At 37.5% G+C, this 25,640-nt stretch overlaps 1 protein-coding gene across 1 annotated transcript in view; it reads right to left on the bottom strand.

Moving 5' to 3' along the window:
* The window catches only part of PGM5 (phosphoglucomutase 5), a 242,042-nt gene that overhangs the window by 66,540 nt on the left and 149,862 nt on the right, over window positions 1-25,640 (bottom strand). The window contains exons 8-9 of the mRNA XM_001365519.4: window positions 20,587-20,722; window positions 14,495-14,678 (exon numbers count right to left, since the gene is read on the bottom strand). Coding sequence (XP_001365556.2) covers window positions 14,495-14,678; window positions 20,587-20,722 — 320 coding nt within the window. The remainder of the gene's footprint in view (window positions 1-14,494; window positions 14,679-20,586; window positions 20,723-25,640) is intronic.

Below are 25,640 nucleotides of genomic sequence, written 5' to 3'. Positions count from 1 at the left end.
GGTATAAGAGCTCATGAAGAAAATAATTCCTTAAAAATTGTGATCGGGGAGACTTCCGGTTAAGATGGCGGCTTAGAGAAAGCTAAAGTTCAGATCTCCGAAAACCCTTCTCGACCGATCTCAAACTATAAGCTCCTAAGGCGCCGAAATTCAAAACGATCAACAGCACAGACCCTGGGAACCTTCCTCCTGGACCTGGACCTGGTTCAAAAGGTACGGCTCCCCTCAAAAGCCAGAACCCGAGATCACTCGGACCTCAGGGGTAGGATCGCAGAGTCCAAGGCTCCCGGAAGCCGCAGCCCGGCCGGGCTCAGAGAGCAGGGTCTGAGGAACAACAACCCTCAGGGCCTTGTACCCGAGTCCCAGTGAAAGTTACTGCCTGGGGCTTCCGCTGCAGAGAGCTGGTCGAAACAACAGCAACCCTCAGGGCGTGCAAGACAGCCTCACGGGCTGGATCCTGCTATCCAAGTCTCAGTGAAAGTCCTTGCCCTCGGAGCTTGGGGAAGCTGCAGCCCATCCCCCCGCAGGCCAACGAAACAGCCTCATGGCCAGCGATTCTGAAGGCAACTTCCGGAAAGCGAGCCAGGGGGAGAGTGTGGCCTCGTGGTCCGACCCTTCCATTCCAGTTCCAGTGAGGCATATTCAGTTTAACCCAGGGAAAGATCATAGAACCAACATCTGCCCAGGACTAAAGCCTCTGAACACCAGACAGAGATAAGAAAAGCTAATCCTCCACATTCAGAGATGGCAAACTCCACAGAAGCACAGAAGCCCCAAAATACCAAGAAAAATAAGAAGAAAGGGGCGACTTTGGACACATTCTATGGAGCCAAAATACAAAATACAGAGCAGATAGAAGAAGATATACAAGAAAATTCTCCAAAATCTTCCAAAGGAAATAGAAACTCTCCACAAACCCATGAAGAATTTGAATCAGAATTGACCAAAAAGATGGAAGCCCTCTGGGAGGAAAAGTGGGAAATAATGCAAAAGAAATTCACGCATCTACAAAACCAGTTTGACCAAACTGTAAAAGAAAACCAGGCTTTAAAGCAAGAACTAATAAAGCAAAGCCAAAACACCAAGAAATTAGAAGAGAACATAAAATATCTCACCGACAAGGTGATAGATCTGGAAAATAGAGGGAGAAGAGAAAATTTAAGAATAATTGGACTCCCAGAAAAGCCAGAAATAAACACCAAACTGGACATGGTGATACAAGATATAATCAAAGAAAATTGCCCAGAGATTCTAGAACAAGGGGGCAATACAGCCACTGACAGAGCTCACAGAACACCTTCTACACTAAACCCCCAAAAGACAACTCCCAGGAATGTAATTGCCAAATTCCAAAGCTATCAAACAAAAGAAAAAATCCTACAGGAAGCCAGAAAAAGACAATTTAGATATAAAGGAATGCCAATCAGGGTCACACAAGACCTTGCAAGTTCTACTCTGAATGATCGTAAGGCATGGAACATGATCTTCAGAAAGGCAAGAGAGCTGGGTCTCCAACCAAGAATCAGCTACCCAGCAAAACTGACTATATACTTCCAAGGGAAAGTATGGGCATTCAACAAAATAGAAGACTTCCAACTTTTTGCAAAGAAAAGACCAGAGCTCTGTGGAAAGTTTGATACCGAAAATCAAAGAGCAAGGAATACCTGAAAAGGTAAATATTAAGGAAAGGGGGAAATGTTATCTTCTTCTTTTACTCAAACTCTCTTCTATAAGGACTACATTTATATCAATCTATGTATACTAACATGTGGGGAAAATGTAATGTATAAATAGGGGGTAAAGAAAGACCAAATAGAATAATCTTTCTCACACAAAGATTCACATGGGAAGGGGAGGGGAAGAAAACTCCTTTAAAAAGGAGAGGAAGGGGGGGGGTTTACTTAAACCTCAATCTCAGGGAAATCAACTCTGAGAGGGAAAAACATCCAGATCCATTGGGATCTTGAATTCTATCTTACCCAACAAGGGTAAGGAGAAGGGAAAACCAAGGGGGGGAGGGGGAGAGGGAGAACAAAAAGGGAGGGAAAGAGAGGGGGGAGGGGGAGGGAACAAAAAGGGAGGGACTAAAAAGGGAAACATCAAGGGAGGGGACAAGGGGGACTGATTCAAAGTAAATCACTGGACTAAAAGGTAGAGCCGAAGAAGAAAAGGTTAGAATTAGGGAAGGCAATCAAAATGCCAGGGAGTCCACAAATGACAATCATAACTTTGAACGTGAATGGGATGAACTCACCCATAAAACGTAGACGAATAGCTGAATGGATTAGAATCCAAAACCCTACCATATGTTGTCTTCAAGAAACACACATGAGGCGGGTTGACACCCACAAGGTCAGAATTAAAGGATGGAGTAAGACCTTCTGGGCCTCAACTGATAGAAAGAAGGCAGGAGTGGTAATCATGATATCTGATAAAGCCAATGCAAAAATAGACCTGATCAAAAGGGATAGGGAATGTAATTATATTTTGTTAAAAGGGACTCTAGACAACAAGGAAATATCATTAATCAACATGTATGCACCAAATAATATAGCACCCAAATTTCTAATGGAGAAACTAGGAGAATTGAAGGAAGAAATAGACAATAAAACCATACTAGTGGGAGACTTAAACCAACCATTATCAAATTTAGATAAATCAAATCAAAAAATAAATAAGAAAGAGGTAAAAGAAGTGAATGAAATCTTAGAAAAATTAGAATTAATAGACATATGGAGAAAAATAAATAGGGATAAAAAGGAATACACCTTCTTCTCAGCACCACATGGCACATTCACAAAAATTGACCATACATTAGGTCACAGAAACATAGCACACAAATGCAAAAAAGCAGAAATAATGAATGCAGCCTTCTCAGATCACAAGGCAATAAAAATAATGATTAGTAATGGTACATGGAAAACCAAATCTAAAACCAATTGGAAATTAAGCAATATGATACTCCAAAACCATTTAGTTAAAGAAGAAATCATAGAAACAATTAATAATTTCATCAAGGAAAATGACAATGGCGAAACATCCTTTCAAACCTTTTGGGATGCAGCCAAAGCGGTAATCAGAGGCAAATTCATATCCCTGAAAGCTCATATTAACAAACAAGGGAGAGCAGAGATCAATCAATTGGAAATGCAATTGAAAAAACTCGAAAGCGATCAAATTAAAAACCCCCAGCAGAAAACCAAATTAGAAATCCTAAAAATTAAGGGAGAAATTAATAAAATCGAAAGTGATAGAACTATTGATTTAATAAATAAGACAAGAAGCTGGTACTTTGAAAAAACAAAATAGACAAAGTACTGGTCAATCTAATTAAAAAAAGGAAGGAAGAAAAGCAAATTCACAGCATTAAAGATGAAAAGGGGGACAGCACCTCCAATGAGGAGGAAATTAAGGCAATCATTAGAAATTACTTTGCCCAATTATATGGCAATAAATACACCAATTTAGGAGAAATGGATGAATATATACAAAAATACAAACTGCCTAGACTAACAGAAGAGGAAAAGAAAATGATCTATGTCTTTAATGAATAATGCTTGGAAATGATCAAATAAAATATATTTTAAAAAAATTGTGATCAGAAAAGTAGAAGCTAATGATTCCATGAGAAATCAAGAAATAATTAAATACTGTCGAAGTCAAAAGAAGAAAGTGTGAAATATGTTACTGGAAAAAACTGACCTGGAAAATATATGAAAGAGATAATTTTAAAATTACTGGGTGACTTCCATGTAAACATGGTGGCAGTCTAGATGCAGGCCTCTTTCTCTCCTCAACACCTACCAATATAGACTACCTCAAAAGGCCAAAAAAACCAAATTCATATGAATGAAGGGACTATATAATAGGGTGCAGCATTGAAGGTACATGGGATTGGGGCATTTCAACAACATAAGGGGGTGAAAAAGCTTCCACCAAAACCTGAGCTGATCCACCGTCTCCCACCCCACATAAGGAACCAGAATCAGAGCCAGCATTTGCTAGAATCATTGAGTGAGCGAAGGGAACCTCTAGAGCGAGTGAGAGGCACCTCTAGGTCCTTGGCAGCTGACTAAGACCATCAAAGACCTACCCCTGAGAGCAGCTAAACCTAAAACCCCAGCAGTATGAAAACTGTAGACTGTGGGTGCCCACATGGAAATAACACAGAGAAGGGCAGCAAACAGCAGAATCTGCACAGACTTGAGAGCTGGCCTCAGACAAAATCCTTGCTCCTTAGCTCCATACACAGAGAGGCTACCTTCCTCTCTCAGATTTCTGACTGGAAAGGGAAGGAAAAACCACCATAGTGATGGCAAACAGTATCCAGGAACAACTTCCCAACATCAAGAAAAAGAAGAGGAGCTGACCTTGGAAAATTTTTATGGAGGAAAAACCCAGGCTACAGAGGAAATAGAGGAGGAAATTCAAATAATTCAAATAAACCCAAAACTCCAAACCTTCCAAAAAATGGAAATTACCCACAATCTCTTGAATAATTCAAATTGGAGCTTATCAAAAAGATGGAAGCCTTCTGGCAAGAAAAGTAGGGAAATAGTTCAAAAAGAAAATACAGTTTAAAGGACAAGAATTCCCCATTGGAGAAGCAGCTAGAAGCCATGAAAAGCAGGATACACCAAACTGAAAAGGGAAATTAAAAGATTATAGCAGAAAATCAGGCCTTAAAGACCAGAATTGGGCAATTGGAAGTCAATGATCTTGCAAAACAACAAGAATTAATGAAGCAAAGTCAAAAGACTGACAAAATAGAAGAAAACATAAAATATCTCACTGACAAGATGACAGATCAGGAAAACCGATCACAAAGAGACAATTTGAGAATCATTGGTTTACCCAGAAATAAACCCAGAAATAAACAGGAATTGTGATATTATACTACAAGAAATTATCCAAGAAAACTGCTCTGATGTTCTTGAACAAGGGCACAACATAGACATTGAAAGAGTTCATAAAACACCCTCTATACTAAATCCTCAAAAGACAACTCCCAGGAATGTAATTGCCAAATTCAAGAACTTCCAAGCTCAGGAAAAAAATTTTACAAGAAGCCAAAAAGATACAATTCAGATATCAAGGAACACCAATCAGGATTACACAGGATCTTGCAGCTTCCACACTAAAGGACTGCAGGCTTGGAATATGATATTCAGAAAGGGAAAAGAATTGGGTCTTCAACCAAGGAGATCACCTACCCATCAAAACTGACTATATACTTCCAGGGGAAAGTATGGGCATTCAACAAAATAGAAGATTTCAAAGTATTTGTAAATAAAAGACCAGAACTAAGTGGAAATTTTGATATCCAAACACAAAAATCAAGATAAACATGAAAAGGTAAATAAGAAAGAAAGGGGAAAGAGGAAAAATGTTTTCTTATTCAAGCTTTCTTCTTTAAGGGCTTCAATAAGATCAAATTGTTTATATTAATATATGGGGAAAATGTTTATTTGTAATTCTCAAAAACTATATTCACTATTATAGTAATTAGAAGAATCATTCACAAGAAGAGATTAGGGTAATAAGTGGTATAAGATGATGTGCAAAAAAAAAAAGGGAGGGTGAATCAAAGGTGGCACCAAGAGAAACTTAAAGAAATAAGATAAATAGGATAATCTATATCACACGAAGAGGCACAAGGGAAAAGGAAAGGAAGAATAGTATTATAAGAAGGAGAAGAAGAGAGTGATAATAGGTAATACTTAAACCTTACTCTCAGTGAAAGCAATTCTGAGAGGAAAGAGCATGTAGTTCCACTGGGGTATTGAATTCTATCTCACCCTACAGAGAAAGTGAGAAGGGACAACTAAGGGAGGGGATAAAGGGGGAGTACAAAAAGGGACAGAAAGAGAGGGGGTAGGGAATTTAACAGAACCTAAAAACATATAAGAAGGGAACAAAAAGGGAGGGGGAAGAAAGGGAAGCATATTAATGGTGGGGATTAGGAGGACTGATTAAAAGCAAATCACTGGTTTAAAAGGATATAGCAAAAGAATAAAGACAGAACTAAGAGAGGATAGATATCAAAATGCTGGGAATACACAAGTGGCAATCACAACTTTGAATGTGAATGGGATAAATTCACCCGTAAAATGAAAACAAATAGCAGAGTGTATTAGAAACCAAAGTCCTACCATATGTTCTGTACAAGAAAAATACATGAGATGCGTAGACACTCACAAGGTTAGAATTAAAGGTTGGAGCAAAATCTATTGGGCCTCTACTAAGAGAAATAAGGCAGGAGTTGTAATCATGATATCTGACAAAGACAAAGTAAAATTGGATCTGGTTAAAAGGGATAGGGAAGGTAACTACATCCTGATAAAAGGCAGTATAGAGAATGAGGAAATATCAGTAATCAACATGTATACACCAAATGGTATAGCATCCAAATTTCTAAAGGAGAAACTAGTGGAATTGTAGAAGGAAATAGATAGTAAAACTATACTAGTGGAAGACCTGAACTCACCACTACCAAATCTAGATAAATCAAATAAATAAATAAGAGGTAAATGAGGTGAATGAAATCTTAGAAAAATTAGAGTTAATAGATAAGTGGAGAAAAATAAATAGAGACAAAAAGGAATACACCTTCTTTTCAGCAGCACATGGTACATTCACAAAAACTGACCATGTACTCTGGTATAAAAACATGGCAAACAAATATAGAAAAGCAGAAATAATAAATCCAACCTTTTCAGATCATAATGCAATAAAAATAATAATCAGTGAGACTATATGAAGAGCCAATTAAAAAATTAATTAGAAATTAAATAATATGATTCTACAAAATCGGTTAACAAATCATAGAAACAATAATTTCATTGAAGAAAATGACAATGATGAGACATCCTTTCAAAATCTATGGGATGCAGCCAAAGCAGTACTCAGGGGGAAATTTATATCCTGAAATTCATATATGAACAAATTAGGGAGGGCAGAGGTCAATGAATTGGGCATGCAAATTAAAAAAACTAGAAAGTGAACAAATTAAAAACCCTCAGATGAAGACTAAATTAGAGATCCTAAAAATTAAGGAAGAAACAAATAAAATCAAAAGTGAAAGAACTATTCAATTAATAAATAAGACTAAAAGCTGGTATTTTGAAAAAACAAACAAAGCAGACAAAGTACTGGTCAATCTATTTTAAAAAAAGGAAAAAAGAAAACCAAATTAACAGTATCATAGATGAAAAGGGAGACCTCACCTCTAATGAAGAGGAAATTAAGGCAATCATTAAAAACTATTATGCCCAATTATATGGCAACAAATACGGCAATCTAGGTGATATAGATGGATATTTACAAAATTATAAATTGCCTAGATTAACAGAAGAAGAAATGGAATTCTTAAATAATCCCAAATCAGAAAAAGAAATTGAACAAGTCATCAAAGAACTCTCTAAGAAAAAAATCCCCTGATGGATTTACAAGTGAATACTATCAAACATTCAAAGAACAGCTAATCCCAATACTATGCAAACAATTTGACATAATAAGCAAAGAAGGAGTTCTACCAAATTCCTTTTATGACCCAAATATGGTACTGATTCCAAAGCCAGACAGGTCAAAAACAGAGAAAGAAAACTATAGACCAATCTCCTTACTGAACATAGATGTAAAAATCTTAAATAGAATACTAGCAAAAAGACTCCAGCAAGTGATTATGAGGGTTATTCATTATGATCAGGTGGGATTTATATCAGGAATGCAAGGATGGTTCAGTATTGGGAAAACCATCCACATAATTGACCATATCAACAAGCAAACCAACAAAAATCACATGATTATCTCAATAGATGCAGAGAAAGCCTTTAACAAAATACAACACTCATTCCTATTGAAAACACTAGAAAGTATAGGAATAGAATGGTCTTTCCTAAAAATAACAAGCCATATATATCTAAAACCATCAGCAAACATCATCTGCAATGGGGATAAACTAGATGCATTCCCAATAAGATTAGGAGTGAAACAAGGATGCCCATTATTACCTCTATTATTTAACATTGCACTAGAAACACTAGCAGTAGTTATTAAAGATGAAAGAAAAATATTGAAGGTATTAAAATAGGCAATGAGGAGACCAAGCTATCACTCTGTGGATTATATGATGGTCTACTTAAAGAATCCTAGAGAATCAACTAAAAAGCTAGTGGAAATAATCAACAACTTTAGCAAAGTTGTAGGATACTAAATAAACCCACATAAGTCATCAGCATATATCCCAAACACATCTCAGCAGCAAGAATTAGAAAGAGAAATTCCATTTAAAATCACCCTAGACAATATAAAATACTTAGGAATCTATCTGCCAAGACAAACACAGGAACTATATGAAACCAACTATAAAACACTTTCCATCTAACCAACTAGAAAAACATTAACTGCTCATGGGTAGGACAAGCTAACATAAAAATGACCATCCTACCCAAACTTATTTACTTATTTAGTGTCATACCCATTGAACTACCAAATTAGTTGAATTAGAAAAAATTATAACAAAGTTCATTTGGAAGAACAAAAGATCAAGGATATCTAGGGAAATCATGAAAAAAAATGCAAAGGAAGGTAGTCTTGCAGTACCAGATCTCAAACTATGCTAAAAAGCAGTAGTCATTAAAACAATATGGTACTGGCTAAGAGATAGAAAGGAGGATCTGTGGAATAGACTTGGGGTAAATGACTCAACAATACAGTCTATGATAAACTGTTTTGAGGACCAAAATCCACTATTTGATAAAAAACTGTTGGGGAAGTTGGGAGACAGTATGGGAGAGATTAGGTTTGGATCAACATCTCACACCATATACCAAGATAAACTCAGAATGAGTGAATGACTTAAAAATAAAGAAGGAAACTATAAGTAAATTAGGTGAACACAGAATAGTATACATGTCAGACGTTTGGGAAAGGAAAGATTTTAAAACCAAGCAAGACTTAGAAAGAAATCACAAAATGTAAAATAAATAATTTTAATTACATCAAATCAAAAAGTTTTGGTACCAACAAAACTAATCCAACCAAAATTAGAAGGGAAGTAACAAATTGGGAAACAATCTTTATAACAAAAACCTCTGACAGAGGTCTAATTACTCAAATTTACAAAGAGCTAAATCAATTGTACAAAAAATCAAGTCATTCACCAATTGATAAATGGGCAAGGGATATGGATAGGCAATTTTCAGATAAAGAAATCAAAACTATTAATAAGCACATGAAAAAAGTGTTCTAGATCTCTTATAATCAGAGAGATGCAAATCAAAACAATGCTGAGGAATCACCTCACAGGGAGCAGATTGGCTAACATGATAGCAAAGGAAAGTAATGAATGCTGGAGGGGATATGGCAAAGTTGGGACATCAATGCATTGCTGGTGGAGTTGTGAATTAATCCAACCATTATGGAGGGCAATCTGGAACTATGCCCAAAGGGCACTAAAAGAATGCCTGCCCTTTGATCCAACCATAGCACTGCTGGTTTATACCCCAAAGAGATAATAAGGAAAAAGACTTATACAAGAATATTCATAGTTGCACTCTTTGTGGTGGCAAAAAATTGGAAAATGAGGGGATGTCCTTCAATTGGGGAATTGTTGAACAAATTGTGGTATATGTTGATGATGGAATACTATTGTGCTCAAATGAATAATAAAGTGGAGAAATTCCATGTGAACTGGAATGACCTCCAGGAACTGATGCAGCGTGAAAGGAGCAGAACCAGAAGAACATTGTATACAGAGACTGATACACTGTGCTACAATCAAATTTAATGGACTTTTCCATTAGTGGCAATGCAATGATCCAGGACAATTCTGAAGGACTTATGAGAAAGAATGCTATCCACATTCAGACGAAGATCTGTGGGAGTAGAACGAGAAGAAAAACAACTATTTGATTACATGGGTCAAAGGGGATATGACTGGGGATATGTCACATCCCTCTGACACATCTGAGTGGCTACACATTTAACTGCTTTGAATCTCAGTTTCCTCATCTCATCTGTAAAACAAGAGGGTAGGGTACAGTCGTGCTATAGGTAGCTAAGTGGCCTCGTGGATAAACTTTTAGACTGGGAGTCAAGGAGATGAATTTGAATTCTGCTTCAGAAACTTATTGTTTGACACATATAAAACCCAGTGGAATTGCTTGTCAGCTCCAGGCTGACCCTTGGCATATCACTTTACCTCCGTCTGCTTCAATTTAACCATCTCTTAAATGGAGGTACCAATAGTATCTGCCACCCAAAGTTTTTGTGAGGATCTAATGAAAAATATATGGAAAGTGCTTTGCAAACCATAAAGTAGTATGTCAATACTGGCTACTACTATTATTATCACAAATAAATAAAATAAAATATTGGTTAATCTAATTTAAAAAAAGAAAGAAATGAAAAGGGCAATTTCACTCCTAATGAAGAGGAAATTAAGGTAATTATTAAGAGCTATTTCACCCAATTATGTAACATTAAATATGGCAATCTAGGTGAAATGGATGAATATTTACAAAAATATATAAATTGCCTAGATTAACAAAAGAGGATATGGAATACTTAAATAATCCCATCTCAGAAAAAGAAATTGAACAAACCATCAAGGAACTCCCTAAGAAAAAATGCCCAGGGCCAGATGGATTCACAAATGAATTCTATCAAACATTTGAAGAATAATTAATCCCAATACTACACAAACCATTTGACAAAACAGGCAAAATAGTCATACCAGATTCCTTTTATGATGCAAATATGGTACTGATTCCCAAATCAGGAAAACCAAAAACAGAGAAAGAAAACTATAGATCAATATCCTAAATGAATATAGATGCAAAAAAATTATATAAAATACTAGCTATTATTATTATCATGGAGGCAGACAAGTGGTATAGTGGATAAAGTACTGGGTCTGGAAACAGGAAGATATGAGTTTAAATCTGGCCTCAGACGCTTGAGCAGTTGTGTATCCCTGGGCAAGTCACTTAAGCTTGTGTATCTCAATTCTTTCATTTATAAAATGAGCTAGAGAAGGAAATGGCAAACCACTCCAGTGTCTTTGCCAAGAAAACCCCAAATGGGGTCACGAAGAGTCAGACATGACTAAACAACAACATTATCACCTCTGAGGTCCCTTCCAGCTCAAATTTAAATCCTGCCTCAGAAATTTATTAGCTATTTGACCCTGGGTGCATCACTTAACCTCTGTCAACTCTGTCTCAGTTTTTTCCTCTCTAAAGTGGGGATAATAAAAACACTTGCCAACCAAGGTCATGAAGATCAGATGAGATAATGTTGAAAGCTACAAACATGAACATAGCATATAAGTATTAGCTGTTATTACAGACTCCGAGGTCTTTCTGGCTCTAGAGCTCAGATTCTAGAATGAGAGCAATAAGTGGAAAACAGAGTATTGATCATGAAGTAATATAGAAAAAAACTAACTATATTTTTAAGAGAGGTACCCTACTCTCTATAGATTTAGTATGTACTCTCTGGGCTCCTATCTCACCTACGTCACTCATATGTGACCTTGCAACAGAAAGACATCTCAGATATTGACCACAGTGATGTTGGAAAAATCATTTATTTAAATGCTTTCTGCTTCTATTTCCTTATCTGTAAAATGGGGATGATGATAATACCCACTTCACAAGATTGTTGTGGGGACAAGACTTTGTAAGCTCTAAAATGCTATATAACGGCTACCTATTATTATTATTATTATTTTCAAACCCTTACCTTCTATCTTAGAATCAATGCTGTGTATTGGCTCTAAGGAAGAAGAGTATAAAGGGCTAGGCAATGGGGGTTAAGTGACTTGCCCAGGGTCACAGAGCTAGGAAGTGTCTGAGGTCAGATTTGAACCAAAGAACTCCCCTCTCTAGGTTTGGCTCTCAATTGACTCAGGCACCCAGCTACCCCCTTTACCTTCTGTCTTAATATCCATTCTAAGACAAAAGAGCAGCAAGGTCTAGGGAATGGGGATTAAGTGACTTTCCCAAGTTCACAAAGCTAGGAAGTGTCTGGGGCCACATTTGAACCCAGGAATTCCCCATCCTTAGGATGCTCTATCCCCTGAGTCACCTACAGGGACCTGTTAGTTATTATTATTAATGCTATCTTTGACTCTCCTCTCTTCCTCACCCCTCTAATCTAATTAGTTACCAAATCCTCTAAATGTTGCCCCTTCAATCGCTCTCATACCCATCTCTTCTCTAATACTGCTTGGGCCTCAGTATGGACCTCCTGCCCCTCTACTACCTCTCTGGGCTCTTACTCTCCTAATAGGTCACTTCACCATCATTCTTCCTTCTATATCTCTCACATTGTTTCTAGATTAATACTTTGATGGGTGGAGTTGATCACATCAATCCAATGCTAAAAGCAAAACCAAAAACCTTCCAAGTTCCCTGTTACAATTCCTTCAGCTGGTCCTCCGTAGCCTGATAGCATCCTCCTTTCCCAACCTCAGCTCCTATTGTGCCTCTTCACTATCTGGAGTCAACCCAAATATCTCATTTCCCTTGAACTTGCTTAATGTTCTCCTATCATCATCATCATCATCACCTCCAGCATTGATTGAACCCTTGCAAAGTGCTTTACAAATATCATCTCATTTTGTCCTCATATCAATCATGGAGGTAGGTGTTATTATTATTATCATCTTCATTTTCCAGGAGAAGAAATGGAAACTGGGAGAGTTAAATGGCACACCAAGGGTCACACAGTCAGTAAATATCTGAGGCAGAATCTGAACTCAAGCCTTCCTGACTACAGCTCCAGAACTCTATCTACTACACAACATAGCTACTTATATTTCTTTGCTTGTACTTCTTCTCAAAGGCCCTTACTTTTTTCTCTCTCTTATAGAATTTCTACTCATCCTTTAAATTATACTTCAAGGGCAAAACTAGGTGGCTCAGTGGAGATGGGAGGTCCTGAGTTCAGATCTGTCCTCAAACACTTCCTAGCCATATGACCCTGAGTAAGTCACTTAACCCCAATTACCTCCCCCCTTATACTCTTCCACCTTGGAACCAATGCTTAGTATCAATCACATCTCAATACAAGCTTTTCCTGAAAGCCTTCCCAGATGGCTCCTGTCAGCAATGACTTTTCACATCAAGATCTCACACAAATGTTTTGCTTATACCTTCTTATGCATCTAGGTATTAATTATCTCCTTTACTCTCTTCTATTTATTGTTCATATATTTATTCTGCATATTCTTATGTATGTATGTTCATGTCTCTCTCATAGAATGTTTGCTCTTTGAAGGGTGTGCGGTGAGTAAAATGCAGTAACAGAGAAGCTGAGGCATATTTCTCCAAGCAAGGTCAGTTTATGAACGATGTTCATAAAGTATCTGTTTATTAAAGGGGTTGGTCTTGCCCCCTCTGTCTGACCAGTGACCTGTTGAGAAGGGAAAAACCCAGGAAAGGGTGTCTTTCTGGGTGGTTGGGGAACGTCACAACTGGCTGCAGATGGGAAAAGCGGATTGGCCCTCAGATGTGGATGATCAGGCTCCTCCCATGATCAAGGAGTATTTGTTACTTTATGGGATTCATCCACCTCTTGTAATCTTGACTAGAATCCAGAACCACCTGGGGAGGAATCAAACCTCCCCTCATTTCACAAAGGGAAAAAGGGCAGAAGAATTGTCTTTTGGAGCAGGACTCCAGCTGGTTTTTATTGACAGGCAACCATGGTCCCAGGATAAACTAGTCAGCAAGTAAATGTTGCAGGGGCTGGTTTCAGGAGGGATCACAGTATCCCCTTTTGACCAGCTTTTAAGTGGATTCAAAGTGAGAGACCTCATTTTTGAAGGGGGTGAGCTCAGGCAGAAGAGAACCATTATAAAAAAATCAATACATGAGGTAAGTGGGTGGTCTAGACTCTAGAGGATAGAGTGGAGGACCTGGGCTTAAATTGAGCTTTAGACACTTCCTAGCTTCTTGGGCAAGGCCCTTAACCTCAGCTCCTAGTGCTTATTGCTCTTCTGCCTTACAACTGATACTTAGTGTTAATTCTAAGACAGAAGAAGGGTTTTTAGAAAACCAGTAGAGTGTCAAATCAATTACATTGTAAACGTCAATACAATAGAAATCAGAGGAGACATATTAGTTTCTATCTTCACGTAACAGATTATTTCATTTTTTTGTCTGTGTGCCCAGCACAGTATAGTGCTTGAATACTTAACAAATATGATTTTATTGATTATGATTATTATACTGATTATTTTTATTGATTGATCATGTTTATTTGCAAATGCATTTTATCTCATTAGACTATAAACTCCATGAAAACAAGGACTGCATTATCTAAACTATGAACCTCTCCCAAATGCCCAGCATATGCATAATGTTCATTGAACTAAAGTATAGAATTAGTCTTCCTTAAAAAGAAGTGGTTGTCGATTTGAGACACGTTGAGGACACGTTATTTCTCAGAGAGGTTCCCAAATGCCTTGACTCCCATCCAGTACCTGCTTTTTGGTCACAGTGCCATCCACAGGGTCCACATATTCAAAGCTGTCAGTTTTTTCCACGCTGTAGACATGGCTTCCCACAGCAAACTGCTGGCCAGTGAATGACTTGTCCATGACCAAAGCCTCCAGGTCTCGCATGATGTAATATGTCATTTTTGGCTCCAGCCCCTCATAATCAAACCTGGTATGAAGGGAGAGATATAATGAGAATAATCATAGAACCAGAAGGCTGGAAGGCACTTCCAAGGTCATGCGATCTTTTACCACTCCCTCCAGGCAATATACGGAACTGAAAAGCATCTCATTAAGTAGGGAGGGTGGATCCCAGTCCTGTCCTTAAATCTATCAATCAACACTTTCTATAATTGTAAAACCTGGGCAAATCTTAGAGAAAATAAAGTGCATTCTTATAATAAACCTCATTAAAGCTCCTACACAATACAAATAAAGCACTGGAAACTGTTTTATCTCTTCCCAGAAACTCAATTTGGGAAACAGTGACTGTACAGAATGGCCTTTCTAAGTACCCTGCAGCCATATCAGCCTGGCTGTATCCTCTAGTCCAGGATGCCAGAAAGCTCTGGCCAAGCCAGTGAACACATGGAAAGCCTTGGAAAAACACCTGCACCCTATAGGAAGTGCTGTCCACACAATCAGATATGCTTATTTCTGGATCTTGGGGAGGAATTGTTTACAGAGGGAAGCTGCACATACAAAACAGCCAGAAAGAACTACAAACCTTGAGTCTTAGGCTAGTTGTTGCTAAGGTTCACAGGACAAAAGATCAGGAGCTGGGAGAGTCCTCTATTCCAACATTCATGTTTTATAGAAGAGAAACCTGAAACCCACAGTGTTATCCAAGGACATGCAAGGAGTAAATTAGAAGGTAAACTCTTTGAGGACAGGAACTGCCTTAATTACTGGTACTTGTGTCTCCAGTACTTAGCACAGTGCCTGGTACATAGTAAGTGCTTAATAAATATAATTAATTATCAATTAATACATTAATCAAGCTAAGTCAAGATTTGAACTCAGGTTCTCCAATTCCAAATCCAGTGCTTTTTTGCCTCTACAGCTCTCCAAAATTATCAATGATCTCTTAATTGCCAAGATTAAAGGCCTCAATCCTGATGTTTCCTGACTTTTCTGCAGCATTTGACAATGTTGACCACTTTTTCTTCCTGGATACTTTCTCCTTCCTGGGTTTTCATGACACTGCTTTCTCCCAGATCTTCCCATATGTATCTGACTGCTCCTCACATTTGTAGGTATCTTCTAAGACCCTGTCTTAGGCCCTCTTCTTTTCACTCTCTGCTCTTTGCTATTTTACTTTGACCTCCTTACCTCGTCACCTCAATTATCATCTCTATACAGATGATTTCCAGATATATATATTCAGCCCTAGATTCCCTATTTAGCTGCAGTCATATATCACCCCAATTACCTTTTAGACATCTCAAACTGGATGTCTCGTAGGCACCTCAATCTCAACTTTCTCCCCAAACCACCCCTTTCCACCTTCCCTTTTACTATCAAGGGCATGACTAACTTCCTAGCCACTCTTCAATTTTACTCATCTCACATATGCAATTCATCGCAAATCTTGCTTTTATCTTCACAACATCTTTAGTATTTGTCTTGACTCACATAGCCACAGCCCTAGTTCAGGTCTTCATCACTTCTTCCCTAAACTATGTCAATAGCTTTCTGAGTGGTCTCCCTGCATCAAACCTCCCCACATTAAGCTATCCTCTATTTAGCTTCCAACTAAGTTGTGGTCAACTCTCCAAGTACTCCCCCTGCTCAATGAACTCCAGTGATGACTTATTATTTCTGGGATTAAATGTAGACTTCTCTGTTTGACATGTAAAGCTCTTTATAAGCTCTTCCTATCTCCCTAACTTTCCTTACTTTTCTCTGTGTATTCTAAAATCCACGCATGTTAGCCCATTTTTAGTTCCTCAAACAAGACGCTCTGTCTCCTGTCTTTGTGCTAGCTGTCTACCACACCTAGAATGGACTGCCCTTTCTCCTAATCCCATCCTCCTGCTGCCAATGCCTTCTCCATTCAGAGTACCTTCCATCTACTCCATATAAGTCTTGTATGTTCCTAGTTATTTATCGAACACCGTCCATGTATTCCTGATATGTCATATGTTCATTATTTTACATGCTCTCTTCCATTAGAGTGTAAACTCATTAAGGATGCCCATCCAAAATTCTTTGTCAAGTATCACTTTATCTTGGTATTTTTTTATTTCTTGATTAGTTTATATTTGGTTTTCTTTCCCCTTACCACCAAAAAAAAAGAAAGAAAAAAAGAAAGAAAACTCACCAAAAAAAGGCTATACTTTCTTTACCTGAGAAAATTTTACATTTCAGACTTTGTTAAAGTCATTGACAGAAATGGAAAAGATTCAACAAGTGGAGTAATCATCATTTACTCATGTGAAACAGCAAAACAGTAGTAAGTTTCCATAAAATTAAAAGAGATCCCAAGTGAGGCTGGACCATAGGCATGGAGAATGTTGTTACCATAAGATGAGAAATGTGCAGGTCTCAGTCAGTTTACTTATTTGCTATTTCCAAATATGCTTGTCTCTATACATTAGTGGCTCACAAACTAATGGAGGAGACAAAAGACCAAGAACTACATAGAGGGGATAGGTGGGTGGCTCAGTGGATTGAGCGCCAGATCTAGAGATGGGAGGTCTTGGGTTCAAATCTGAATTCAGATACTTCCTAGCTGTGTGGTCCTAGGCAAGTCACTTAACCGCCATTGCCTAGCCCTTACTGCTCTTCTGCCTTGGAACCAATACACAGTATTGTAAGTAAAGGTAAGGGTTTAAGAAAAACTACATAGAAATTAGCTATGTGAAAAATAAATATGAAGCAATTAATAAAGAAAAGGCATTAGATTAAGAGGGACTGTGAAAGGTTTCCTTAAGAAGATGATAATTTAGGTGGAACTTGAAGGAAGCCAGGGAAGCCAGGAATCAAAGATTAGAGAGAGAACATTCTAGACTTGGAGAAACAGTCAGTGAAAATGCCTGGAACTGAGAAATGTGGCATCTTATTTGAGGAACAACAAGGATGCCCATATCATTGATTCTAATGTAAGAATACTGATAAGATAGATGAGGGTATGATAAATTAAGGGCTTTGAATGCCAAATAGAGGCTTTTATTTGGCCATGGTAGTAATAGGGAGCCATTGGAGTTTATTAAGTAGGTGGGGAAGTGATAGTCAGATCTATGCTCTAGTAAAATCACTTTGGTGGCTGAATCGAAATGAGTTATAGTGAGGAGAAATTTGTTACAGACAGACCAACCAGCAGGCTATTTAGCAGTCCTAGCTAACAAAACAAAGACCTGTTTACTACTATGCTTATCTCTATACACCAGTGGCTTTTTCAACACACCGGAGCATGAGACCAAATACTTTGTACACTGAATTCATATGGAGTTCCATTAGCCCATATAACAAGGTCACCCTCAGAACAACTCATATATTTCTGCAAATTAATTTGCACAGGATCACTTGATCACAGATTTAGAACTGGGTGCCACCTTAGAAGTCATGTAATCCAATCCCTACAGTTTTTCAGCTGAAAAAATTGGGACCCAGAGTTTTTAACATGGGATCTTAGAATCAGAGATTTAGAAGGTACATAAAATAGAAGGCACATAAAAAACCATCCAGTCCATCTATTCCTTTGATTTTCAGATTAAAAATTTGTAGATTAAAAAACTGATACTCATAGAGATCAAAACACTTGCCACACAGGTAGTGAATAGCCAAGCCAGGCTTTAAATCCAGGTCCTTTGAGTCCACTTGTCCAAGGTCATACAGACAATAACTGATGGAGAAAGGATACTTCCACAGTTCACTTTAATAAAACATCACAGCAGCATTGTAATTGCTTGATAACCCTCCCAAAGAGCAAAATGCTGGCTTATACTCAGCTTACTTCCTCAACAGATCTTCAACTAAAAGTCACTGTTTGGGGAAAAGGGCCAATTTTACCTGTTATTTGTACCTACTTCTCTTTTATCCCTAGAATGCACATGATGCTTTGTTTGGCAAGAATTTAGTGACTTAGAAAATCTTTATACACAGACTGAAAATGCCCCTATTAGATATCTTCTATCATGGTCCTTGTTTTGAGAAAAGTGAATAGAATATTTATCTTTGGTATAAAAATGAGATAAATCATAAACATATTAGTCATAATACAATTTCTTCCCAATGTTGGCAGCAGACAAAATTGTCACTATACAAATCAGGAGCTTAGAAAACTTTTATTAAGCAGGGAATAATCAGACCTTGCTATGCTGAGAGAGCTTGGCAATGTCAATAAGCTTGATCAGAATGTGCTGCGCCAGGGTAGCTTGTGATATAGAATGAGGTTCAGTGTGTCTCTTATCCTTTAGCCATAAGAATCCAAGTTCCTGGGCCCCTGTTATGAATAAAGGCTAAAGGAAGAAGTCTTTACCTGCCCTAAGATTACTCATTTCAGTGGCACAGTAAGTACTTTTGAGGCATCCACTACATCATAGTCTTACAAGACTGGACAGCCATAGCCAATAGCCTAAAACTTAATTTTCACTGAGTGTTGCATAACTGGAATTCCAAGTCACTCAGATATTACTTAGAAGAGTCACGGATTACCTTTTTCTCTGGTATTTATCTCAGCATTTGACCTTTCAAGGTGCAGGAAAAGCTTCTTTATAAAAAGCAAAGCCCATTTTTAAGCCTATCTGAAACTCAATTAAACACCAAATTCTAGCAACTCCCTACAACATAATTTGTGTTGGTCAGTCCATGTCTGTCATGTCACGACCATGTTGACCACAGCAGGCCAATATTGGCCATGGGGTTTTCTTGGTCAAGATACTAGAGTGGTTTGCCATTTCCTTCTTCAGTGAATTAAGGAAAACAAAAAGTTGAGTTGTCCAGAATCACCCAAATAGGAAGTCTCTAAGGCCAGTTTTGTATTCAGGTCTTTCTGATTCCAGGTCCAGTGCTCCTGGCTACTGAGCCACCTAATTGCCTCAGCAATGTAAAGTCAACCAAAATTTCTCTGGAATTTTCCTCTATTAGTGGAATATAAGCCTACAAGGAACTTACATTCAGTAAAATATAAGTTCCCTGAGGTCAGGGACCATGTTTTCTATTTGGACTTGATAACCCTAGTGCCTAGCAAAAAGCCTTACTCATTCATAGCAAGCACTTCATTAATAAACACAATTGAGCCAGTGATGGTCAAACTTTTCTTTCCTGGGACAAGTTCTTGTTTCTTTGTGTGCCTATTGGTGATGTGGGTATTGCCATCATCAAACTTTACCTGGACCCAAACTATTTTTCTGGTCTTCACTTGACAAGATTCATTCTTCTGTAGTCTGATCCAGTCAAACTAACTTTCAGTTCCTTAAACATGACACCTCATCTCCCACTGGAATGCACTCACTCCCTACATCTACCTCATGGAGGCTATCTCTTCCTTTTAGATGACACAGGGGTACTATCTTCTGCATGAATCCTTTCCCGATCTCCTTGAGCTGTTTATGCCCTCTTCTCCAAACTACTTTGCATTTCATTACTTGGTATAATTTTATGTTTATTAGCATGCTGTATATATTTTTACAGGTAGCTGTGATCTACCCATTAGAGTATAAGCTCATTGAGCTCATTGCAAGGTAGGTAGTACTTTTTTCCTTGTGCTTCTGCTTCTGTCTCTAGCATTTAGCAGAGTACTTGGCAATTAGTATGTCTTAACAAATAAAAACTTGATTGATTGATTGCTATTCTATAATTAAAACTCCCTCCTCACACTGCAGAAAACTCTAAGATAAAAGGAGAGCAGGGGGGTGGGGTATGGAAGTAAAGCAAATTGGTTCACCCCATTTATAAAGCTCATAGTTGGTTAAGAACACTACTACTAGATGTTTGATGCTTCACAGAGCCACTCCCTATATTCCCCTAGTACCTTTTCAGAGATGTCCTCATAGGTATTCTAGTCACCTACAGCACTGAGAACCACTTTCCAAAATGTTTCTCCTTATTTATAACCTTGACCAAATGCTTACCTGCAGTAGTAATGGCGACCAAATTTGGCCCAGTGGTCTCTAACAATTTCCTCCACACTCTGTTTTCTGGCTGCAATGATTGAAAGCCAGACCAAGACAGCCCAAAGTCCATCCTTTTCACGAAGGTGATCAGAACCTAAGGGAGAAACAAATGTTCTACTTAGATTGGATCTTTGTTTATAAAGGCAAATTTTAAACAAAATCAGAAAATTTCTTAGAACTTTTGTTTGATTCTGAATGAAAATAACTGGATGAAAAAAATAATCTTTTGAGTTAATACTGATACTCATGGATACATCTATATTTCTACAAAAGACAAAAGTTATTGGATTTCAAATAAAAAGTATACACATCTATATATGTATATATATGTAAACAAACACACATATGGCTTGATATTCCCTATTTGTAATGAATGATGTAAAAGCACTAAGATTACATGCATGTATATAGTACTATCATTCATGTAGGAAGATAAATGTTACTGTTATTCAGAAGGAGAGAAGAAGGAATTCCATGAAGGCTTCTGAATAAACGATGGGTCTAAATAGGAATGGGTAGAGCTCCATGTTATAAATCATAGTGGAGAGAGTGTTGGAGTTGGAACCAAGAAGGCCTGCATTCAAATACCATCATTGACCCTTAGTAGTGAGGCCATTAACAAATCACTTGATATTTCTGTTTTCTTCATCTGTAAAGCTGAGATGAAGATAATACCTGAAATGCTTTCCTTATAGGGACATTGTGAGTGAATCAATCAATAAACATTTATTAAGTACCTGCTATGTGCCAAGCACTGTCCTACGTGTTTATTATTATTATTATTTGACTTAAAGGAGATAATAAACTTAGAGTACTTTGAAAACTTTGAAGTGCTAAGTTTAAGTTACTTCTGTTTCAAAAATTATATGGCAATATTTAAATGAAAACAAGAAAAGAGACACTTTATTTTTTAACAATCTATAAAATAAATTTCATCTGGCTAGTTCCCTGGAAAACACATTGCGTAATCTCTTTTTGCAATAGCAAAGAGTATTCATCAATTGGGGAATGACTAAACAAGCTATGGTACATAGATTGTTATAGGATATTATTATGCTATAAGAAATGATGAAGGAAACAGATTCAGAGAAACTTAGGAAATTTTATATTAACTAAGATAGAGTGAAGTGAGAAGAAATAGAATAATTTATATAATAACAATATTGTAAAGACAAACAACTTTAAAAGACTTAGGAACTCTAATCAACACAATGTCCAAACACTAATTCCAGAGACCATATGATAAAATATGCTGCCATATCCTGAAAAATAGGGGTTGAACTTAGAGTAAAAATTGAGACTTTTTAAACAAACCCAATGTGAAAATTTGTTTTGCTTGGCTATACATGTCTGTAACAAGTTTTATTTTTCTTTCTTTTTCAACTGGGGCAGAGGAAATTGGGTGGGAGAGAAAATGAATTTCCATTAATTAAAAAAATAAAATTAATTTTTTAAAAATACAAAGAAGAGTACACAAGAAAGGTCAGAAAATAAGGCAGGCATTTTGAATTATGTGGGGAGTGTATATATGGCTATATATATAATTACATATATATATATAAAGAAACAAGTTATATGGTTTTACAAAATTTTTTTATTAATCGAAGAAAAAGAAAACTCACTGCATAGTTACTCAGACATCTAATTGGGAATCATAAGCATTCTTCCTCAAGTAATGAAGAGATACTTTATTTACGGAACACCTCCTTATTCTTACCTATAAGTATACCTGATGAAATGACAAGCCAATAGCGCGCTCTCTGTCTCTGTCTCTGTCTCTGTCTCTGTCTCTGTCTCTCTCTGTCTCTCTCTCTCTCTCTCTCTCTCTCTGTCTCTCTCTCTCTCTCTCTGTCTGTCTGTCTCTCTCTCTCTCTCTCTCCTTTTTAAGCATTTTAAATTTGAAGCACTTTTCCAATAGCAAACCTAAGAAGTAGATAGTTTAAATATTAACAACTTTTTAAGAAGAGGAAATAAACTCATAGAACTTCACTGATCTTTCTAGCATGATATAGCCATAAGAGAAAGCAGTATGACTTGAATGAAGGTGTTTTGAATCCAAGAGCAGAGTATACACATACCACCATGCTATATTGTCTCTTAAAAAAGATTACCAGGGGAGGCAGAGTCAAGATTGTGGAGTAGAGGCAGTGAAAGTTCAGGTCTCTGAAAACCCTTCCTTACCAATTAAAAACCAAATGCTCCTAGGGAACTGAAAACCAAACCTAACAACAGGACAAAGCCAAGGAACCCTCCTGCTGGGCTCAACTTAAAAGGCTGAGCCTCGCAAAACCCTAAATTTGAGAACACTCAGGTTTAAGGGTAAGGAAGAGGGAAGGTCCCAGGAGCCCTCCCACACCTAAAGTACTGAGCCTCCAGCAGTGGCTGGAATCTCTGGGCAGGCAAGGGAGCTAGTCTGGAGGGAGTACCTTGTGGGCAAAGCTGTGCCAGGTTCAGGACTCTGAACATAGGTGACTGGGAGGCAGCCTGAGAAGAAGAACAGAGGAGGCAGCCTAGTCGCAGCAGAGACACTCCATATTGCATCCCCCCCCCCCCTTCCCAAGGTTTTGGCCATAGGGCATATACAGCTCTGAAAGATCAACTCAGCTGGATTTAATCTCATTAAGCCTTCAGAGGGCAGGGAAGCTCAACCTCCAACACCCCTCCCCCACAGAATGCTCCAAGTGCCTTGCTAAGCTCCAAGGGTGAAGGCTGACAGAAAAGCCCAAACCCACAAATCCAACACATAATGAGAAGAGCAAGAGTTCAAGCAACTACAGGGGGAAAAGAAGGGGCACATATGGGCAAACATCAGAAAAAGAAAAAAGAAATTACAATCGACAGCTTCTATATAGGCAATGAACAAAGAGCAAATGTAACAGAGGAAGATCAAGGAACACCAAGAAAAAACACAGAAACCCCAGTGAATTGGACACAGGCTTTGGACAAATTCAAAATAGAATTCAAAACACAATTAAGAGAGACTGAAGACAACTGGAAAAAGAAGCTAAAAAGCAAGACAAGTCATTTGGAAACAGAGGCACGTGAATTGAAATGAGAAAATAGTGTCTTGAAAGCCAAAATCAATCAGCTTGAAAATGAGGCAAAGGAGATGAAAGATTACCTCCAAAGAAAATCAGACCAGAAGGAGGATGACCGAAAACCAGGGATGAAATTCAGTCTTTAAAAACCGGAATACAATTAGAAGCAAGCAACTTCACAAGGCAGTAGAAAACTATAAAACAATATCAAAAGAATGAAAAAATGAGGAAAATATGGAACATTCACAAAACAGATGATTTAGAAAATTGTTCCAGGAGAGACAACTTAAGAATCATTGGTGTACTGGAAGAGCAAGTAAAAAAAAAAAAAAAGCCTGGACATCATCCTACAGGAAATAATCCAAGAAAACTGCCCCAATATTCTAGAACAAGAGGGAAAAGTAAATACTTAAAGAATCCACAGATCACTTCCTGTGCTTAATCCCCAACTGACAACACCCAGGAATATCATAGTCAAATTCAAGAACTATTAGACCAAGGAAAAAATATTACAAGCTGCTAAGAAGTCATTCAGATACCATGGAACCACAGTGAGGATGACACAGGATCTGGCTGCATCTATACTGAAGGACCGAAAGGCATGAAATATGATATTCCAGAAAGCAAGGGAACTAGATCTACAACCAAGAATCAACTACCCAGCAAAACTGACTATATTATTACAGGAGAAAGTATGGTCATTTAATAAAATAGAAGAATTCCAAGCATTTGTAAAGACCAGACCTGAACAGAAAATTTGATGCCCAAACACAGAACTCAAGAGAATCATCAAAAGGTAATTAATAAAGGAGGAAAAAACAAAAACAAAACAAAGCAAAAAACAAACTTTTCTTAAGGGACCCAATAAGTTAAAATGATATGTATCCCTACAAGAAAAGAGGATATTGGTAACTCTTAAAAATTGTTATTATCACCTGGGTAGCTAGAAAAATTATACTTAGAGGGAACAGTGACAAACTATATAGGATGAAATGCCAAGATATAAATATATATATAAATATATGTATGCATAAATAGATATATGTGCATATCACAACTAGAGTTTAAAAAGAGGTTAATATTAAGAGAAATGGGAAAAGAAACAAAATGGGGTAAATTTATACATCGCAAAGAAGCAAATGGAGGGAGGGGGGAGAACATCAATACACTGAAAGGGTAAAGAGGTTGGAGATAGGAAATACTCAATTCTTACATGTATTGAAATTGACTCAAAGAGGAAAGAATAATAAAATACATTGGGGTAAAGAACTGATTTGAACCCTATAGGGAGATAGAAGGTTACAAATGGAGTGGTAGGAAGGTAAGCAATACAAGGGAGGGAGAGGGTAGGGGCAGTTTTAAAAGACTGTAAAGAAAATAAGAGGGGAATAAGAAGAGGCAGTAGAGGGGGGCTGATTAAAAACAAAACACTGGTGTAGAAGGAAATAGTGAAAGAAGAAAGGGTAAGTCTAGGAGTGGAAATCAAAATGCTGGGAAATACACAGCTGGTAATCATAACTCTGAATGTGAATGGAATGAACTCACCAATAAAATGCAAGCAAATAGCAGAGTGGATTAGAAACCAAAACCCTACGATTCATAGCTGCCTACAAGAAACACACATGAGGAAGGTAGACACATATAGGGTAAAAGTAAGAGGATGGAGCCAAATCTATTGGGCATCAACTGATAAAAAGAAGGCAGGAGTTGCAATCATGATATCTGACAAAGCCAAAGTAAAAATAGATCTAGTCAAAAAAGATAAGGAAGGTAATTACATCCTGATAAAAGGCAGTATAGACAATGAGGAAATATTAGTACTCAACATGTATGCACCAAATGGCATAGTATACAAATTTCTAAAGGAGAGACTAGTGAAGCTGAAGGATGAAATAGATAGAAAAACTATACTAGTGGGAGAACTGAACCTTCCTCTACCAGAACTAGATAAATCAAACCAAAAAATAAGAAGGA

This window comes from Monodelphis domestica, chromosome 7 (assembly GCF_027887165.1).
Source record: "Monodelphis domestica isolate mMonDom1 chromosome 7, mMonDom1.pri, whole genome shotgun sequence".
In the NCBI taxonomy this organism is placed as follows: domain Eukaryota; kingdom Metazoa; phylum Chordata; class Mammalia; order Didelphimorphia; family Didelphidae; genus Monodelphis; species Monodelphis domestica.
This window is presented reverse-complemented; position numbering and strand designations above follow the sequence as displayed.